General features: G+C 47.8%; 2 protein-coding genes across 5 annotated transcripts in view; one reads left to right on the top strand and one right to left on the bottom strand.

Moving 5' to 3' along the window:
* Positions 1-18,563, bottom strand: part of WHRN (whirlin) — a 99,123-nt gene that overhangs the window by 26,893 nt on the left and 53,667 nt on the right. The gene's annotated exons all lie outside the window — the stretch shown is intronic.
* On the top strand, positions 10,137-14,097 carry LOC119504628 (atherin-like). The gene is made up of 2 exons (XM_037796936.1): positions 10,137-10,307; positions 13,826-14,097. Exons 1-2 carry the CDS (start codon positions 10,206-10,208, stop codon positions 14,036-14,038), a joined length of 315 nt encoding a protein of 104 aa, XP_037652864.1. The 5' UTR covers positions 10,137-10,205; the 3' UTR covers positions 14,039-14,097.

The following is an 18,563-nucleotide window of genomic DNA, read 5'->3' as shown; positions in this document are numbered from 1 at the left end:
ATATTTCATATAAATGGAATCATTCAATACTGTGACCTTTTGTGTCTGGCTTCTTTCACTTAGCAATACTTGAGGTTGGTCCATTGTAGCGTGTATCAGTACTTTATTCCTTTTTTATGGCTGAATAGTATTCATTGTATGGATATACCAAACTTTTTTATCTGTTCTTCTGTTGATAGACATTTGGGTTGCTTCTCTTTTTTGACTATTGTGAGTAATGCTGCAATGTACATGCCTATACATGTATTTGATTGAGGCACCATTTTCAATTCTTTCTTCCTATATACCTAGAAGTGGAATTGCTAGGGTCATTTAGTAAATTTACATTTAACTTTCTGAGGAATTGCTCAACTGTTTTCCACAGTGGCTGCACCATTTTACATGCCCGCCAGTAATGGATAAGGGTTCCAATTTCTCCACATCCTCTCCAACATTTGTTTCTTTCTGTTTTGCTTTGTTTTGTTTTTAAAATTACAGCCATCCTAGTGGGTGTGGAGTGGTACCTCACTGTGGTTTTGATTTGCATTTCCCTAGTGGCTAACGATATTTTCATGTGCTTATTGACCATTTGCGTATCTTCTCTGGAGAATGTCTATTCAAATCCTTCACCCATTTTTAGAACTGGATTGTTTGCCTTTTTATTGCTGATTTGTCTCCTGGGCCTGCTTTTAAAACCAAGTTCTAAGTGCGGTAGGGAGGGGCTGGCTTCACGGTCTCTATATAACCCTCCCCAGCATCTGACTTTTTGTGTGCCTGCTCTCTCTCATTTCCTCTACTTGCCAAAAAGCGTCCTGAGGTCAGGGAGCCCCATCAGAACAATTGTCTGCAAGCTCACTGGGATTTAGAGCTCACAGTCTGCTTTCAAATCAATCAGTATCTCCTCTGTTGTCCCCGTGGAGCTCAGAGTCCTATCCCTAGTGTGAAGCAGAAAGAAGCCACTAGTTTTGAAGTCAGGCAACCATGGAGGACAGTCCCTGCTTCACAACATACTAGCCATGTGGCCCTGCACAGCCCACAAGTGTGCTTGAGCCTCGGTTTCTCATCTGTAAAATGGGCGTGATGCCACCACCGATTCAGAGGCAACCATGAGAATCTATGAGACCACCCAGCAAGGAACCTGACCCATGAGAAGAGGCTGACAGCTTCTCATTTGCTTGGCTTCCATGACTGAGGTTCAGAGAGGTCAAGTGACTCGTGCAAGGTCACTGCTCACCCAAGAAGTGGACAAAGGAGCTGGGATTTGAGCACTTGTCATACCCCTCCTACCACCCATGCCATCTTTATCACAGCACAGTGCCTGGCACGTGGGAGCTGTTATGTAAATAGGGAATGCAGGGGCATGACCCACTCTTCCTTCTCTACCCAAAGTCCGCTCCAGATCCATCTCCAACCACTTCCCCTTTTCCTTTCGTTTGTGCAAGGTGAGGTTGGATGGGGCTCAGTTAAAAGTCTTGATCTGGCTCTTTCCCAAAGAAAACTAAGGACTGTATGTGCTTATTCATTGAAATGTTACTTCTTCTTATGCACCGACGCCAGCTCTAAGCTAGACGAAAATAAAGAGGTGAAGATGCTGGGATGGCAGGGCCTTCCAGGGCTCACCCACTGACGTAGACACCGAGGTCAGAAAGGGCAGGGCCATGGGTGAGCAGCCTGCGAAGCCCGACCCTGGGGCTAACCAAGGAACACACACACGCCCCAGAACGCAGCAGGTCAGGACCCCTGGGGAAAGAAGATTCGGGTGCAGAGCGTGATGAGTGTCTACTATGGCTCAACTGCTCCAAAGGATAAATGGATAAAGGCGCTTTATTTTATTCGCAACCATGGCTGTCCTATTTATCACCATGGTGGTGGCGTACAGGGTGGACCATGAGGGCCCTTCATTTTAGGGAGGAGGATAGCCTCCTCCATCATCCACAGCTCATTGAGTGACACTTCTGAGGGATGCGTGAATGGATTTCAACAGGGACACAGCACAGGTTTCCCATGAACTTGGCCAAGCACCAGGGAACAGGGAATTCATTTCCTTTAGGCCTGGGTGGGTAGAGGAGCACTGAGAAGGCAGCCCTTGGAGCAGGGAAAAGTGAGAGCCTCAGTTAATGGCTCTCCTCTTACTTCCTCCTTTTCCTCTCTTAAGCACCCTCCTTCCCTCAAATGGGAACAAGCCCTCCAACTGCTAGTGGGTCACATAGACTAAATGAAAGGCAATCTGGCTGTGGGATAAGCCCAGACCCAGGAGTCTGCCTGGCTGGGTTCCATTCAGGCCCAGCCACTTAATTAGCTGTGTGACCTTGGGTAACTTACCTAACTTCTCTGTGCCTCAATTACTTACTGCCTCTATAAAATGGGGATATTATAGGTGTCTACCTACGATAGGAAAGTATGAGGATTAAATGAATTAACACACTCACCATTGTTTCCCCAGCCTCTGGCACAGCCCCTGGCACATAGTAGGTGATCAGTGAATAGTTATTGGAAGGACACATTTAAAGCACATAAAGCTGTATCTAGAATTCAGTGAGTGCTCAATGAATGTTAACTGCATTTTTGAAAGACTGTGCTCACCTCTGAGGTGAGGCCTCCCCCCTGCCCCGACATCACTCACCAAGTCTTGCAATTCTACCCTCCTCAGAGTCTCTCAACTCCACCACCCCCTCCCTGAACCCCTCCACCTGCCTCCTCCTGGGCCCTGCCCCCAGGTTCCGCTGGCCCCACCTGCTGACTGCACCTAGGATGGACATCCCGTTAGCCCCATTTTACAGATGAGGACACTGAGGCCAGGAGGTGGAGTGACAAGAGCCCGGATCTGACCTTCATTCTGCCTGCTCCAAAGCACCTGCATGAAACAGTGGGGACCCTCTTTAAGGAAAACCAGCCTGTCCTTCCTCCACCTCGGAACCCCTCAGCCCTGGACTTCAACCACACACACAGTAGATGCTCTATCTGTGCCTGGCAAAGGGAACTGAAAACAAACCAGCAAAAAGCAGCTGTGGAAAGATGGCAGCGGCTCGGAGCTCCCTCGCCGGAAGAACTTGGGAGAGAGACCTGCCAATAACTCTGTCCCCAGCTGAGCTGGGAGAAGGCAACTCCATCCTCTCGGGACCGGCGTTCCAGCACGAGCAGCTGGGAAAGGATTCTGAAGGCATGCTTATTCCAGGGGCTTCTCTGCCACCATCCAAGGCTTTATTGAAACGGATTTTGTGGCTTCAAAATGAGGACCCCACTGAACATGAAATCACCACAGGGAAAATTCAAATTCTATTAAAGAACTTTATTGCAATAATGAATCTTTAATAGTTTTCCATGTCAGGGATAAAACTTTAATGGGCTGCTTTTTTTTTTTTCAGTACAAGTGAGCAATACAGTTTTAATGAGACAACATTAGTTTTTCTCAACAGTTCAGAAGTCAGTAAACCTTGCCCATATATATACATATACATATATACTTTTTTAAAGGGATCAAACTAAATGCTAAGAAGGTTCAGAATAGGTCTTCTCTAACTCCTCAGATCATGAATGGAAAAACTGAGGCCCAAAGAAGGGAAGGGACTTGCCCAAGGTCATATTCTGGGTCAAGGTCAGAGCAAGGACTGAGAATCCAATCCTGAGTTCTTTCTATAAGACAGTCTGGATTCCAAAGTAAGCATATCAAAGAAATTAAGAGTCAAACCCAGGAGAAATAACAGCTGTAGATCCTTGAGTACCTCACTTGGCCCAGCCACCTCAGACAATTTAGCTCTCAACTTAACCAGCACCACCTGAGGCATAGAATAGCCTCCCTGTTTTATAATGAGAGCAATGAGGCTCAGAGAGGTGAAGTCACTTGCCCAACGACACATAGTAAGCAAATAGAGCAGGATTTGAACTCTGCCCAGACTGCTATTCTGAGCCCAGACTCGTACCAGCCCATTCAACTCCAAAGCACTCTAAATCAGCACAGAAGAACTTTCTGCACCAATGGAAATGTTCTGTATCTGCACTGTTCAGTATGGTAGCCACTGCAATTTAAATGTAAATGACTTTAAATTAAATTAAAAATTAATTTCCCCACTTGCACTAGCCCCATTTTAAAAGCCACGTGTGAATTCTGGTTACAGTATTGAACAGCACAGCTCTAAACACTTGTGCTCAAGATCGAACCCCTGAACCCCTCCTGTACCCTCCTCCACATCCAGTCCCCTTTTCAGGGCCCCCCATCTCAATGCTCAAGCCAAAAACCTCCCGAGTCCACTGGATCCATCATCCGTCCAGTCCCCTATGTCTCCACTGCCTCCACCCAGGTTCAAGCCACCATCAGGTCACCCCTGGACCACGGCCACACCCTCCTAGGTGGCCTCCCTGCTCCTCTTCTCGCCACCCTCTCCAATACACTCCTGAGTAGGAACAAGGGGATCAATTTAAACCGTAAATCCGATCATGTCACTACTCTCCTTAAAACCCTCTGGTGGCCTCCCACATCCTCTTTTACCCGCCTGAGAGGCCTCACCTTGCTAACCCCCCTCAGACTTCTCTCCCCAGGCTTTGTCCAACCCACCTACAGTTTGTCATCTCTCTGTCCCATCAATGGACTTTGCCCTTTCCCACCTCAGGGCCTTTGCACATGCTGTTCCTGTGTCCCACCATTTCTCCCCTGGATGACTCCTTCTCAACCTCAAGTCTTGGCTCAAATGACACTTCCTCCATGAGGCCTGCTTTGACTCCCCCTCTGAGGCAGGTATAGCTGGGCACCCCTAGAGCACCCTGCCCTCACTGCAGTTTGAATGCCTGCTGCACTGGCCATTGTCAGCTGTGCTCATGGCTGCTTCCCCCTTGCATGGCACATGGGAGGCGTTCAGTAAACACCTGCCGGAATCCATAAATGAGAAAATAAACAATTAAATGAACAAGCATACAAACAAGGAAGCTAGTCTGCCTCCCAAGGCCATGCTCCTCCCAGACAGGCAGGAGACATTTTCCAGATGTGGAAAGGTTTAGTTTGAGGAGGCCAGGGCATGGAGGGAGGCTGTGCTGGGTACTTGCAGCCTGGCTCTGCACACTGCAGCAGGGAAAGAGCAACCAACTCTTTCAATTAAATGGAAGGCAGCAAGGTAAAAAGAAAGCACAGTTTTGTTCTTGCTTGAATTACTCTCTGGGAAAGGATGCATGTTTATCCAGCTCTTCCTTTTGGAAGAGAGAAAACTGGGGTGAGAAGCAGAGAAGAGGTGTCCCAGGTCCAAGATCTCCAGGTCAGTAGGGGCAAAGCTGGCCCAGGACCCAGCCGTCTCCCCCGCCGCGTGCTGCAGTGCACACCTGCAAGAATCAGCAAGCTCTCAAGTTCAAGCCCATGGCCTTCATATACACAGACAGTAATCAGTCAGAAGATGTGATGGAAGGGGAAACCCCACTTGTAACTACAAAAGAAGAGATAAAATACTTAGGACTAAAATTAAGAAAGAAATGTGCAATGCCTATGTGAGGAAAACTTTAAACAGTCAGAACAGTCTTAAAAATGGAAGGAAAATCCCCTGTTCTTGGAAAGGACTCAGCATCACCAAGACGCAGTTCCACCTTGGTTAATTTATAAATTTAACATGATCCCAAGAGAAACAGCGACAAGTTCCTGTTAGATAAGCTGACGTAAAAGTTCATGTGAAAGAATAAAAATGCAAAAATGGCCATGAAAACCCTGACCCAGAGGAGCTGGGAGAGGAGCAACCGGACATTAAAGCCTGCTCCGAGGCTTCCGTGGTCACTGCCGGGCGGCACTGCTCACGGGGACACGCACAGACGGGGTCCAGATAAGAAACAGGTACCAAGGACACAAGGGAATTTAGTGCATGATAAAGCTGGCATCTCAAACCACTGTGGCAAGGATGGGCTTTTTCATACGTGGTACTGGGACGAGTGGGTAACCATTTGGAAAAAGATAAAATTGGATCCATGCATCACACCCTATAAAAGAATAAACAGGTCAGAGATGCAAAGGCAAAACATGTATTTACAAACATTAAAAGAAAAAAAACGGGTGACTTCCTCCACGACCTGGGTGCAGGGAAAGGTTTTCTAACCAAAACTCAGATTCAACAGAAGAAAAGACTCATAATTAAACTAGATAAAAACAAAAAACATTTGCATTGCAAAAATATTATAAGCAAAGTCAAAAGAAAATGAGAAGATCACAATCTGGAAGAAAACTATACACACACACACACACACACACACCACAGATAAAGTGCTAATTAGTCCTTATATATAAAGAATTCTTAAATTTTAGGGAAAAAAAGTCAAAATCCTAATAGCATAAGAGTAATAAAAAAGGTGAACAAATTACAAAACTGATATAAAAATGAACCTTAAACTTATGAAAAGAGGGTCAACTTCACTCATAAGAAGAAAACTGCAAAATAAAAGTGCATCAAGACACTATTTCTCACCCATCAGGCTGAAAAAAATTAAAAATTTGACAGCACCTATCGGCAGTGCTGTGGGAAAACACCCTCATATATGGCTGATGGGAATTCAGGATGGTGGAATGTGGCAGTACTGAACAAACGATATATGCATGTGCCTTTCAACCCAGAAATCCCACCTCTAGAAACTTACCCTGAAGATTTCTTACTTCCGAAAGTAAGGAAATACTTATGTACACAAGTCTTCATGGCAGCATTGTCAGTCACTGCAAAATATTGAAAACCACTTAAATGCCCATATACTGGGGAGTGGTTGAGTAAAGCAGGGTACAGCCACACAGTGGAGTACTATGCAGCTGTACAACGAATGACAAAGATCTCTCTGCCCGGACATGAAGTGATTTCCAGGATACACGGTTGAGGGTAAAAAAAAAAAAAAAAGTAAAAAAGAACATCTATACCGTGAACAACTGATTGTACGCTTTGTATGACTGTATGGTATGTGAATATATCTCAATAAAATTGAATTATTAAAAAAAGAATATCTATAATATGCTACATTTTATATAAGAAGAGGAAAGCATATATGTATTTACTTATTTTTACAAAAAGAGACAGGAGGAATAAACCAGAAACTAGTTTGATTACCCACAAAGGAGTGGATGGGAAAAAGTGATGCTTTCAGTCTCCCTGTTCAGATAGTTTTGGTGTTTTAGTTACTCAAAAAGCAAAATCAAAGCAATTAATTTGGAGGGAAACCCTAAAACTGAACACCAGCAGAAACAAATGAACCTATTTCAAATGAACAACATAAGCCAGCTAAAGGGGGAAAAGGAAATAACCAACCCAAGTAACTGGTGAACACAGTGCTTTGACTACAGACCCTCAATTTAAAGACAAAATGAACTGCAAACAAACCAGAAATTCAACCTAGTAGGCTTGCTTCTCACAATCGTATGCATGTGGCAATTCTGAAACTGCATTTTGTGTATTGAAGACTGGGCAAATGAGGAAATATATTGATGATAGTGGGATCTGGGTTTCTCAGCATTGAAGGGAGATACAAACAAGGAATGGGAGATAGCTAGGAAGAACTCTGTGTTTTAGGAAAACATGTTGAAAATATCCATATACACACACACGTATATTTGCACACATGGATGTAAGTATGTGTGTTTCATGTATACCTACAAACACAGGCATACACATTCTCTAGTTTTGTGCATCGAGAGGGCCTACAAGTAATGACACCCCAGCAGCAATGAGGACATCAAGCTTCCAGATCTTGATTTCTAGATATCATTTTCCACTGAAACGAACCAGGGCCCCTTGGAAAAATAACTGATTCCAGGACTGGGGCAGGAAAAGGACAAGATGAATCTGGAACATCTTCTTGAGTCAGAAAGGAGGGACTCAAAGAATGATGGGCACATGTCAAAAGGACACAGAAGCCAGCCTGAAGGAACTGACACTGTGAGTATCAAAACAAATGACAGTAATGCATTACAACCCAAAGGAAAAAGTAACAATGCATGAGTTTATATGATATAAATAAGAGGGCGGTAAAATACCGATGGCGCTTTAAAAGTGGACTTTAAGAAATCACTAATTTGCAAAACTGCTTCGGGCAAAAGTCATAAAATCAGTCAGTAAAAGTTTGACAAGGAATAGGATATTTATAGAGTCTCAAAATATCTCCCAAAGTAATTCTTAATTATGAGGGGAAAAACAGTAATTTCACAGTAGAAAAACCTAGCAGACGTTCCTTGGCTGAGTGATCAAGGCAAACCTCCCAATAATAGAACAAGCTGATGTCACGGATGTGTTTGAGGAGATGCCCTGAGGACCGACCCCCACTGCTGGGGGGCTCCTGCCAAAACCCAAAACCTCAATTCAATCCTGAGGAAACTGCAGACAACCCAAAGAAAGGAGCACTCCACAAAATAATGGGCCAGGACCCTTCAAAAATATCAATAACACAGGAAGGTAAAGAACTGCTGAGATTAAAGAGAACTCAGACATGAGAACAAAATGCCACGTGTGCCCTGAATTGGATCCTGGCCTGGGAGAGAAGTGGATTGCTATGACAGACATTCCTGGGACAACTGGCAAAATTTGAGTAAGGTCCGTAGATTAGATAAGAGGACTGGAGGACTGGATTGATGCTAAATTTCCTGATTTTAATCACTGAACTGTGATTACATTAAGTGGATGTCCTTGTCCTCCTTAGGAAAAACAGACTGAAGTATTTAGGCGTAAAGAGCCATGAGAAGCACAGCTTACTCTCAAATGGTTGAGAAAGGAGAGGAAAAAAAATAAACATAGAATAAGGATAGAATACAGCAAATGTGGCAAAATGTTAACAACTGGTACATCTGGTGAAGAGTATCCGGGAGTTTTTTGCAGTGTTCTTGTCCTTTTTTTCATTAAGTTTAAAATTATTTCAAAGTAAAATGCTTTAAAAAAAACTCTTGCAGGCTCAGCCCCTTGGGGGGAGCATTAGATATCAGACTAGCTTGTATTTTCCATGTCTCTGCTCAATCTGCCCTTTCAAAGACGAGAGAATCCTCCAACTTATTACCGGGGAGAAAGCAGTACAGTGGAGGTTGGCACCAAATGATTGAAGACTCTGGGACAGGAACCTAAGGCCAGTGCTACACTGGGTGTTGGGATACGTTACGCATTACATTAGTTTTCTATTGCTGCTGTGATGAATTACCATAAATTTAGTGGCTTAAAACAACACAAATGCATTATCTTACATTTCTGAAGGTTAGAAGTCCAACATGGATCTCAGTGGGCTAAAATCAATGCATCACCAGGGCTGCCTGCATTCCCTTCCAGAGGGATAGGGGAGAGAGCCCCTTTCTTTGCCTTCTCTGGCTTCTAGAGGTCACCCACATTCCTTAGCTCGTGGCCCTTTCTTCCATATTTAAAGCTGGCCTTGTTGGACGGAGTTCTTCTCATGCTGCCATCTCTCTGAGTCTCTCTTCTGATTCCCTCTTAGGTTTTAAGAACACTTGAACTTAACACTGGGCCCCCTGAGATAATCCAGGATAATCACCCATCTCAAGGTCAGCTGATTGGCAACCTGAATTCCATCTGCAACCTCAATTTCCCTTTGCCATGTTGCGGGACACTGATTACGTGCTTCAACTTGGCGGGCCTGGGCCAGGGGACCGGATCCGCCCCTGGGGAGGGTGGTGGGCACGGGCGACAGCGCCCTCCACAGCCCCCCAGGCCTGGGAAAGTGAGGCCGGAGGCAGGCCCCATTTCCTCACCCAAAATACCACCGTTAGGGGAGGCTTGCCGGAGGGAACCGCCTTTTCCCCACCCCCTTATCTTGCCCGGACACTCCCCGTTGCCAGTGCAACTCCCATCACCACCAGTGCGCATACATTGTTGCCAGACACCGTTGCCAGAGCAACTCCCGCCCCTTTTCAAACAACCTCCGTGCTCTCTTAGAACCAATCCTAACCTCCGCACCCTCTCAGAACCAATCCTATCCTTTATCCCCTCAGCATTGACTTGTAACAACCCCCGCCCTCTATGCCAGCCTATATAACCTGTGCTCACCCCTAATAAACTCTCTTGGCTTCTTCACCCTCAAAGAACCGTGTCCTGCCTGTTCCTTCTCGCCGCCCTCCACACCTTGCACGCCTCCGCCGGGGACCAGGCCCAGTCCCCCACCTCGCCCTCGCCTCCGGGAAAGAGCCCCCGCCGCCGGTACCCTCCAAGCAACGCCGAGAGCCGAGGGTTCAGCAACCGGCCGCCCCCCCCCCCCCCCGACAAATCAACTGCGACCGCAACTGGCGCCCAATGTGGGGCACCTGCAATTGGACGTCCTCTCCACGCAGCGGTCCAGTGACGCCACCCGCTCGCCCGGACGCCTCTCCAGCTCCCCTTCTCCTCGCCTGCAAGGTAAGGGCCGCCTCTCCCTCGTCGCTCCCGGAGCCGCCTCTCCCTCGCCGCTCCGCGTCAGGGGCCGCCTCTCCCTCGCCGCTCCGGAGCCGCTCCTCCCTTCCCCAATTATCCCGGCTGCCTCTCGTCCTTTTCTTCTATAACCCCCATTCCTCCTAACGCTCTCCCTCTTTCCCTCCATTACTTTGCTGTAGTCCTTTGTGTGTTTCTTTCTTTCTTTGGCGCCGTGTACCTCTTTGCAACCGCCCCCCCAGACTGCTCCAAAATGGCGAACTTCCTCCTTCTTCTTCTACTGAGGGGAGGAAGTGCTCTAGTGATGACGTCAGCCCTAAGCCGGGCGGAAACCGCATGCGCTTTACCCCGCCCTTTCACAGGGCGGAGCTAGTCCGCCATCTTATGCCTTAGACCCCGCCCTTTCGCAGGGCGGAGCTAGTCCGCCATCTTGTGCCTTGGACCCCGCCCTTTCCCAGGGCGGGGCTGGTCCGCCATCTTGTGTCTTAGCCACGCCCACCGTGCCGCCATCTTGCGACGCTTGGGGCCTCCCACTTCCGCCTCCCCCTTCGACAAGCTCCCCATCGGAGCCGCTGCCGGCAGCTGCCGCCGCCCCTCCCACCCTGCCAACTAACAACCCCTGGCTGCCTTCTACACCTCAAGGCAACCCTTAGGACAGCGCTGCCCCTACCCCCACTCCCGTGCCAGGCCCTCTACTTTGGGCGCACCCCGCTAAAAGCCGGCTTAGGAAAATCTGCCCCGCAGTGCGGCTCTGGATCAGCCTAGCTTCAGATCTAGTCACTCTAGCTGTTCATGTATTTGGAGAGCCGCCGGAAAAAATTATCTGGCCCTTAGACGCAGGCCAAACCCGCCTACTTATCCGTGATAACCCGGACATGCAAATCCTCTTGGAAGGATTTCAGGGGGAATTCAGCTGCCATTATCCTAGCCATCGACTGTTACAGGGGCTCGCCAAGCTTCCCTTCCGCAGCCCCTTCCATCCTTTCCCCTCCTCTGCACCCATCCCGGGTGCCACTACCGTCTTCACTGACGCCTCCAAAACCCGTTTCGCCTTCCTCTCTTATTCCCAAGACCACCCGGAACCCCGCCTAGTCAGTTATGTTAACCTTCATTCAGTTCAAGTGGGGGAAATTCTGGCGGTATTATATGCGATAAACGCCCACTGTAACCACCCAGTAAACATTTTCACTAACAGCCTCTACACGTATCAGGTCTGCCGAGTCCTCGCGTTTTCTACCTTTTTCCCGGGAAACTCGGCCATTGATAAAGCCCTTTCTGAGCATCCTAGAGCATCGACAGGATCCTTGGTTCATTAGCCACATTCGTAGTCACTCAGGCCTTCCGGGGCCCTTGGCTAATGGCAATAGTATAGTAGACCAAGCGGTCTCAGCTCAAGATACCCAAGCTATGCTAACCCACACGGCAGCCCCTCCGGGGGACGCTGTTAACCAGGCCAAGTTATTGCATTCCAGGTTTCACTTTTCGGCTACGTCGTTACATCATCTATGTGGCCTCCCCCTAAATACCTGTAAACATCTTGTCCGTAATTGTGCAACTTGTGCGCCCTTTGCGCCGCTTGGCCCCCTGCAACCTCAGGGAGTCAACCCACGAGGCCTAAAACCCAATTCTAGATGGCAAATGGACGTAACTCGTGTTCCGTCCTTTGGACGCCTCAAATATGTGCATGTAATAATTGACACCTTCTCGGCCATGTGTTATGCAGTCCCCCTTGCCGGGGAAGCGGCCAAACACTGTATCAAGGCCCTAAGACAAGGAATTCTCTTCATGGGAGTCCCCTGGGACCTAAAAACGGACAATGGGCCTGCCTATCGCAGTGCCTCCTTTGCGGCCTTTCTTCAGTTATATAACATCACCCATCATTTCGACATCCCCTATAATCCTCAGGGGCAAGCCATTGTGGAAGCCGTCCATCGCCGCTTAAAAACACAAATTGAAAAAGAAAGGGCAATGCTCCCCCAGGCAACTCCAGGGGACCTTATCATAGCAGCCCTTATTCACCTTAATCTACTCACATTCAATAAAGAAGGGCTTTCGCCCCTACATAAACATTGGGGGCCCTCGTATAGGCCCACCCAGGCCCCGATGGTTTACTGGAAGGACCCAGAGAATAATGCCTGGAAGGGTCCCTCCCCACTCCTCGCCCAGGGGCGCGGGTTTGCTTGTGTTTTCCCAGATGATGCAGCACAACCAATCTGGATCCCAGGAAGGGCAATCCGGCCCGCCACCAGCAACCACGCGTCTAACGAGACGAGAACGCCGTCGTCTTCGCAACCTGGTGCACCAGATGACAACAGTACACCTGGGCCTGGACCCCAGTCCGAGTGAACCCCCTTTTTCCACAGCCCTCCAGCCGCACCTCAGCTCCAACCAGCCGCACTTCAGCTGCAAACAATGCATCGCCAACCCCACCACCCCGACCTCCTCTACCCCCCTCTCGCTACTCCTCTCGCTATTCCTCTCCCCTCCTCGACCTTATCCAAGCAGCCTTCACCTCGGTAAATTCCTCCCACCCCTATCTTACCTCCTCTTGTTGGCTTTGCCTCTCCACTTCTTCCCCCCTGTATGAACCAATTGCCTCCAACCTCTCCTTTTCAGAAAACACAGAGAACAGCCCCTCGGAATGCAATTGGAATACCTCTGCCGTCCCCCTAACCTTTCATTCAGTCTCCTTTACAGGAAAGTGCATCCACCCTCGCTCAAGTAACTCTCCCAACCTCACAGCTTGTGCCAACTACTCATCTCCCAGCAGCTCTGCCAAGTTTCTTATTCCTCACAACTCCTCCCAATGGCTCTGCTCCTCTACAGGACTTACCCCCTGCCTTAACGTGCAAACCATCAATATAACTAAAGAAACTTGCCTCCTAATTGTCCTTATCCCTAGGGTCCTATACCACAGCGAGGAAGACTTCTTCCTCCGCCTGGAAAGAACTGCAGCTCCTGCCCTTCTGCAAAAGCGAGAGCCCATCACCGCCCTCACAATTGCCTCCCTCCTAGGTCTTGCAGGCGCTGGCACCGGAATCGCTGCATTAGCCAGTCAAGGCTCCGCCCTAACTCACCTCCGGGCGGCTGTTGACGAGGACATTCGTCACCTACAGAACGCTATTTCCCATCTTAAAAATTCTGTCAATTCCCTCTCTGAGGTAGTGCTCCAAAACCGCCGAAGTCTCGACCTTCTCCTCCTCAAAGAAGGAGGCCTCTGCGCCGCCCTAGGAGAAGAGTGCTGTGTATATGCCAATTCCACAGGTCTCGCCGAGGACAGCCTAAAGAAGGTCCGAGAGGGACTAGAACAACGCAAAAGAGACCGTGAAGCCACCAGCTATTGGTCCCACATCTTTACCCCCCTCCTCCCTTACCTCCTCCCTCTCCTCGGCCCCCTACTAATGATCATTCTAGCTCTCACTTTAGGACCCTGCATTATCCGCAGAATCGTCCAACTTGTAAGAAAACAAACAGATGCTATTTTTTCCTCGTTCGTGCAAATCCAGTACCAGCGACTCGCCACCTCTGACGCCCCCTACTCCAAGATGACAGCCAACCCTCCGCAACCTCACCGCCACCGGTCAACCCGCCGACCGCGAGGCCCTTCTCAATCGCCTGAACCTTGTACCAACCTCAAGCTCCAGTTAAACCTCCCACCTTCGCCCATCCCGCTGGCAGCGAGGCCCTTGTCGAGCGCCCGGGCGCCACACCAACGCTGAGCTCCAGCCTTGCTGAACCACCGTCAACCCCTTTTCCCCTCCCCGGCCTCCCCCTTCCCTCATCCCTTAGCGGACCTCTCCAGTAAGCTTCTTCCTTCAATTAGAAAAGAAGGGGGAAATGCGGGACACTGATTACGTGCTTCAACTTGGCGGGCCTGGGCCAGGGGACCGGATCCGCCCCTGGGGAGGGTGGTGGGCACGGGCGACAGCGCCCTCCACAGCCCCCCAGGCCTGGGAAAGTGAGGCCGGAGGCAGGCCCCATTTCCTCACCCAAAATACCACCGTTAGGGGAGGCTTGCCGGAGGGAACCGCCTTTTCCCCACCCCCTTATCTTGCCCGGACACTCCCCGTTGCCAGTGCAACTCCCATCACCACCAGTGCGCATACATTGTTGCCAGACACCGTTGCCAGAGCAACTCCCGCCCCTTTTCAAACAACCTCCGTGCTCTCTTAGAACCAATCCTAACCTCCGCACCCTCTCAGAACCAATCCTATCCTTTATCCCCTCAGCATTGACTTGTAACAACCCCCGCCCTCTATGCCAGCCTATATAACCTGTGCTCACCCCTAATAAACTCTCTTGGCTTCTTCACCCTCAAAGAACCGTGTCCTGCCTGTTCCTTCTCGCCGCCCTCCACACCTTGCACGCCTCCGCCGGGGACCGGGCCCAGTCCCCCGCCTCGCCCTCGCCTCCGGGAAAGAGCCCCCGCCGCCGGTATCCTCCGAGCAACGCCGAGAGCCGAGGGTTCAGCAACCGGCCCCCCCCCCCCCCCCCCAGACAAATCAACTGCGACCGCACCATGTAACCTAACATATTCCAGGGATTAGGATGTAGGCATCCTCAGGGCCCATTATTCTGCCTGCCACATACGTGGTGCCCAAAACACGGTGGGCACTCAGGGTTGGCCTAACAGAACTGAACATCAGAAGGACCCCAGCCCTGCTCTGGGTGATGGCGGACTCAAACTTGCCTAGAAACATTTGACAAAATGGTGCAAAAACCTTTGCAATTTTATCTCTAAGAATTAACTCCAAGCAAATAATTACAGTTATGAAAAATAAAAAGTTACAAAAATAATTTGGAACCCCTCCTAAATGCCTAGGAACTGGTGATCAGGCAAATGCCATCTGGTATATCCATACAGTAAATACTGTAATGCTGTTAAAAACAGCATTGTAGAATGTTTAGCGACACAATGTTTTTTTCCTAAATTACAAACAAAAAAAAAAAAGTGTGGGTATATACAAACTAAAAATTTTCCCCACCAAATCCCTTTCCCTTAAAAATACATCTCAGGCCTCCAGACCATCTCTGAGACTTCAGACTTAAAGTGTAATCACAGTTAATGTTTCTTGGGAATTCTCCCTGAAACTTTTTTCTCATGCGTGTATGCAAATGAATATACTCCTTTTCAAAAAAAACAAATGGGATCATACAACACCACTCTGTAGCTTGCTTTTTTCACTTCATCCACTGAGAAGGTCTATCTGACATGAAGAGGATCTTGATGCTACATTGTTATTGGGGACTGGGGGAAAGAAATAGTTCAATCCCTATTTTGTTAAAATAGTTTTCTCTATATTGTATTCCATGTAGGCATAACAGTTTGGAAGGATATACACCTTATTTCTGTTTGCTAAAGCTGCTGGAATGCAATATACCAGAGATGGGTTGGCTTTTACAATGGGGATTTATTAACTTAGAATTTATAGTTCACAGGCCATGAAAATGTCCAAATTAAGGCATCACAGGATGATACCTGGACTCTGCAGAAAGGCTGCTGGCATCCAGGACACCTCTGTCACATGGGAAGGCACATGGCCGGCGTCTGCTGGTCCTTTGCTCCCGGGTTTCATTGCTTTCAGCTCCTGGTACCAGCGGCTTCCTCTCTGAGCTTCTGTGAGTCGTCTCTCAGCATCTCCGGGGCTTTCCCTCTAAGCTCTCTCCAAACTTCTCAGAGTGTTTCTCTCTGAGCTCTCTTGGCTTTTTCTGTCCTTTATCCTCTCATGAAGGACTCCAGTAAAAAGGAAGAAGACCCTCCTTGAATGGGTGGGTCACATCTCAATTGAAATAACCTAACCAAAAGTTCCCACCCACAACAGGTCTGCATCCGCAGCAGTGGATTAAAAGAACATGGCCTCTTTTGGGTACATAACAGCTCCAAACCTATGGGCATACACTCAAATCAGTTTTTTTTTTCCCAAAGTGTAGAATTTTTACATCTTCTACAATGGACATACTTTACTTTTGAACCCGGGTTTTTTAGTGCTATCTTAAAATCACCTATCTGGCCTGGTTGACAACTGTGTTAAAAGGACTGAAGAAATATGCCCAAATGCTAGCAGGTGTTGCCTCTGAGTGGTGAATTCCAGGCAACTGTATTTTCATACTCTTCATTCATTTTCTACGCTCTCCAAATTGTACACAGAGACCATATTGTCAAGGGCAAAAAGAAAAGAAATCCTTAAAACAAAAAGTAAAAACATGGGGGAGCCGGGCCTGCAATGACATAACATAGTCGTCACGTCCCAGCCTTCTCTATCTCCCTCAAGGCTGTTTGGGGTGTCTGGGAGAGTGGGGCCTGGGCCCTTGGCAGATGTCCTGTGCTAGCTTGGAGGAGAATCTTCTTTATAGCACTGGTCCATGCTTCTTAGTAATTTGGGATAAATCATCCTGACCCCCTTCCAGGCTCTGCAGCCTGCTGGCATAGATAGGCTTGGAGGCGGTTTTTAAGCTCCTCCGGAAAGATCCTCTGAGGTTTCTCTCATTTGTTGTTCCTTTTTAAACCCTATTTCAGTTGGAATCAACTAAACAGCTTGACTTCAAGGGGATGATTAGGTAAATCATAACTCAGCCACAAGATGAAATATTATTATGCAGCCATTACAAACGGTGTTTACGAGAAGGTTTTAATAACATGGGAAAATGCAAGGGGAAACAGTGGAATGCAAAATAGTATATACCATAGAACAATAATGTGAAAATGTATAGAGATATGTGTTCAAGGAGTGTGATGTCTACAGCCTACTCTCACATGTTCAGAAAATAGATAGACTGACAGATTGACAGATGGATTGACAGATGGATAGAATGATACATGGCAAATGTGGCAAAAGGCTAAAATTGGTGGAACTGGGTATCTTGAGGAGGGGGATATGACGGCATTCTTGGTATGGGTTTTTTATTATTTAAGCAACAATCCTGTAAGTTTGAAATTATTTCAAAATAAAATTAAATACACACACACACACACGCACACACGCACACACTGAGAAGAGAATGAAAGACACCATATCAAGAGGCTAACAGATGGAGACAATCTAAATGTCCATCAAAGTATGGAAACACAAAATGTGGTATATCCATACAATGGAATATTACTCGGCCATAAAAAAACATTATTCAGCCATGTTGCATGTATCATGAACTACTGATACATACTACAACATTATGCTACAACATTATGCCAGAAGAAAGAAGCCAGACACAAAAGGCCACATATTGTATGACTTGTTTATATTAAGTCCTCAAAATAGGCAAATTCATAGAGACAGAAAGTAGATTACTGGTTTCCAGGGTGTGGGAGGAAAGGGCACTGGGGAGCAACTGCTAATGGGTACAGGGTGTTTTGAGAGTTGGTGAAATGTTCTGGATTAGATAGTGGTGATGGTTGCACAACCTTGTGAATATACCAAAACCACTGAATCGTACATTGTAAAAGAGTGAATTTTATAGTATGTGCATTATGTCTCAATTTTTTAAAATATGCTAATAGACGTTGTCTTTAAGAGGTTAGAACATCTGGGTTCTTTTACTTTCTGCGTGTGTTGTGTGTGCTTTATGTACTGAACCTATTACTTTATTTGCTGGGGTAAAAAATAAACTAAAAAGAAACAAGGGACCCCAAAGGATTTGGGCTAATGGCTCTAGTGCATGGCCCTATCTAGCTATCTAGACACTCCTAAACTCTCCAGGCTTTGGCTTCCTTCCATCTGCCCAAGAGTTAACAACTTCTTGACTTGTCTTTGGAATTAGTACAATAAATCCAAGTGCCCTCTGCGTCTCTAGGTTTGACTACCCAGCTCTGAGGGCTCAGGAAAGCTGTTGGAGCCAGTGTCCCCCTCTCTCTCTCTTTCCCCACCTCTCCTCTCTGTCAGCCTCACAGCCTCCTCCATCAGGCCTGACTCCCCAGCCCCCTCCCCTGCCTCTGGGCCTTTGCTCCTGGGCAACCCCATCCCTGAAGGCCTTCCCTCTCTTCTCTGCCTGGCAGAATCTCCCACATTCTACACCCCATCTGGGCTGCACACTTCACAAGGGAAGGAGCCATGTGTTTCTTGGCTTCTGCTTGCATGTCTGGTGCACACAGATGCTCAGAATTTCTAGAGTGAATGCCCTGTAAGACCCAACTCAAGGGCGGCTATGTCCGCAGTCACAACAGGCCCTCCTGAACCCAGACTGCTGCTCCCTTTGAGTCCCGATAAAGACAGTGTCATGCAGTGGTTAACTGCTAGGGGCTCTGAACTA

This window comes from Choloepus didactylus, chromosome 10 (assembly GCF_015220235.1).
Source record: "Choloepus didactylus isolate mChoDid1 chromosome 10, mChoDid1.pri, whole genome shotgun sequence".
In the NCBI taxonomy this organism is placed as follows: Eukaryota; Metazoa; Chordata; class Mammalia; order Pilosa; family Megalonychidae; genus Choloepus; species Choloepus didactylus.
Note: the sequence above shows the minus strand (reverse complement) of the source record. Positions and strands in the feature narration are given on the sequence as shown.

Excerpts from the sequence above, each read along its gene's own strand:
- LOC119504628 (XM_037796936.1), top strand. The coding sequence starts at position 10,206 with ATGTGGGGCACCTGCAATTGGACGTCCTCTCCACGCAGCGGTCCAGTG. Across the intron at positions 10,308-13,825 it reads CCCTTCTCCTCGCCTGCAAG|TACCAGCGACTCGCCACCTC; the intron begins GTAAGGGCCGCC and ends GTGCAAATCCAG.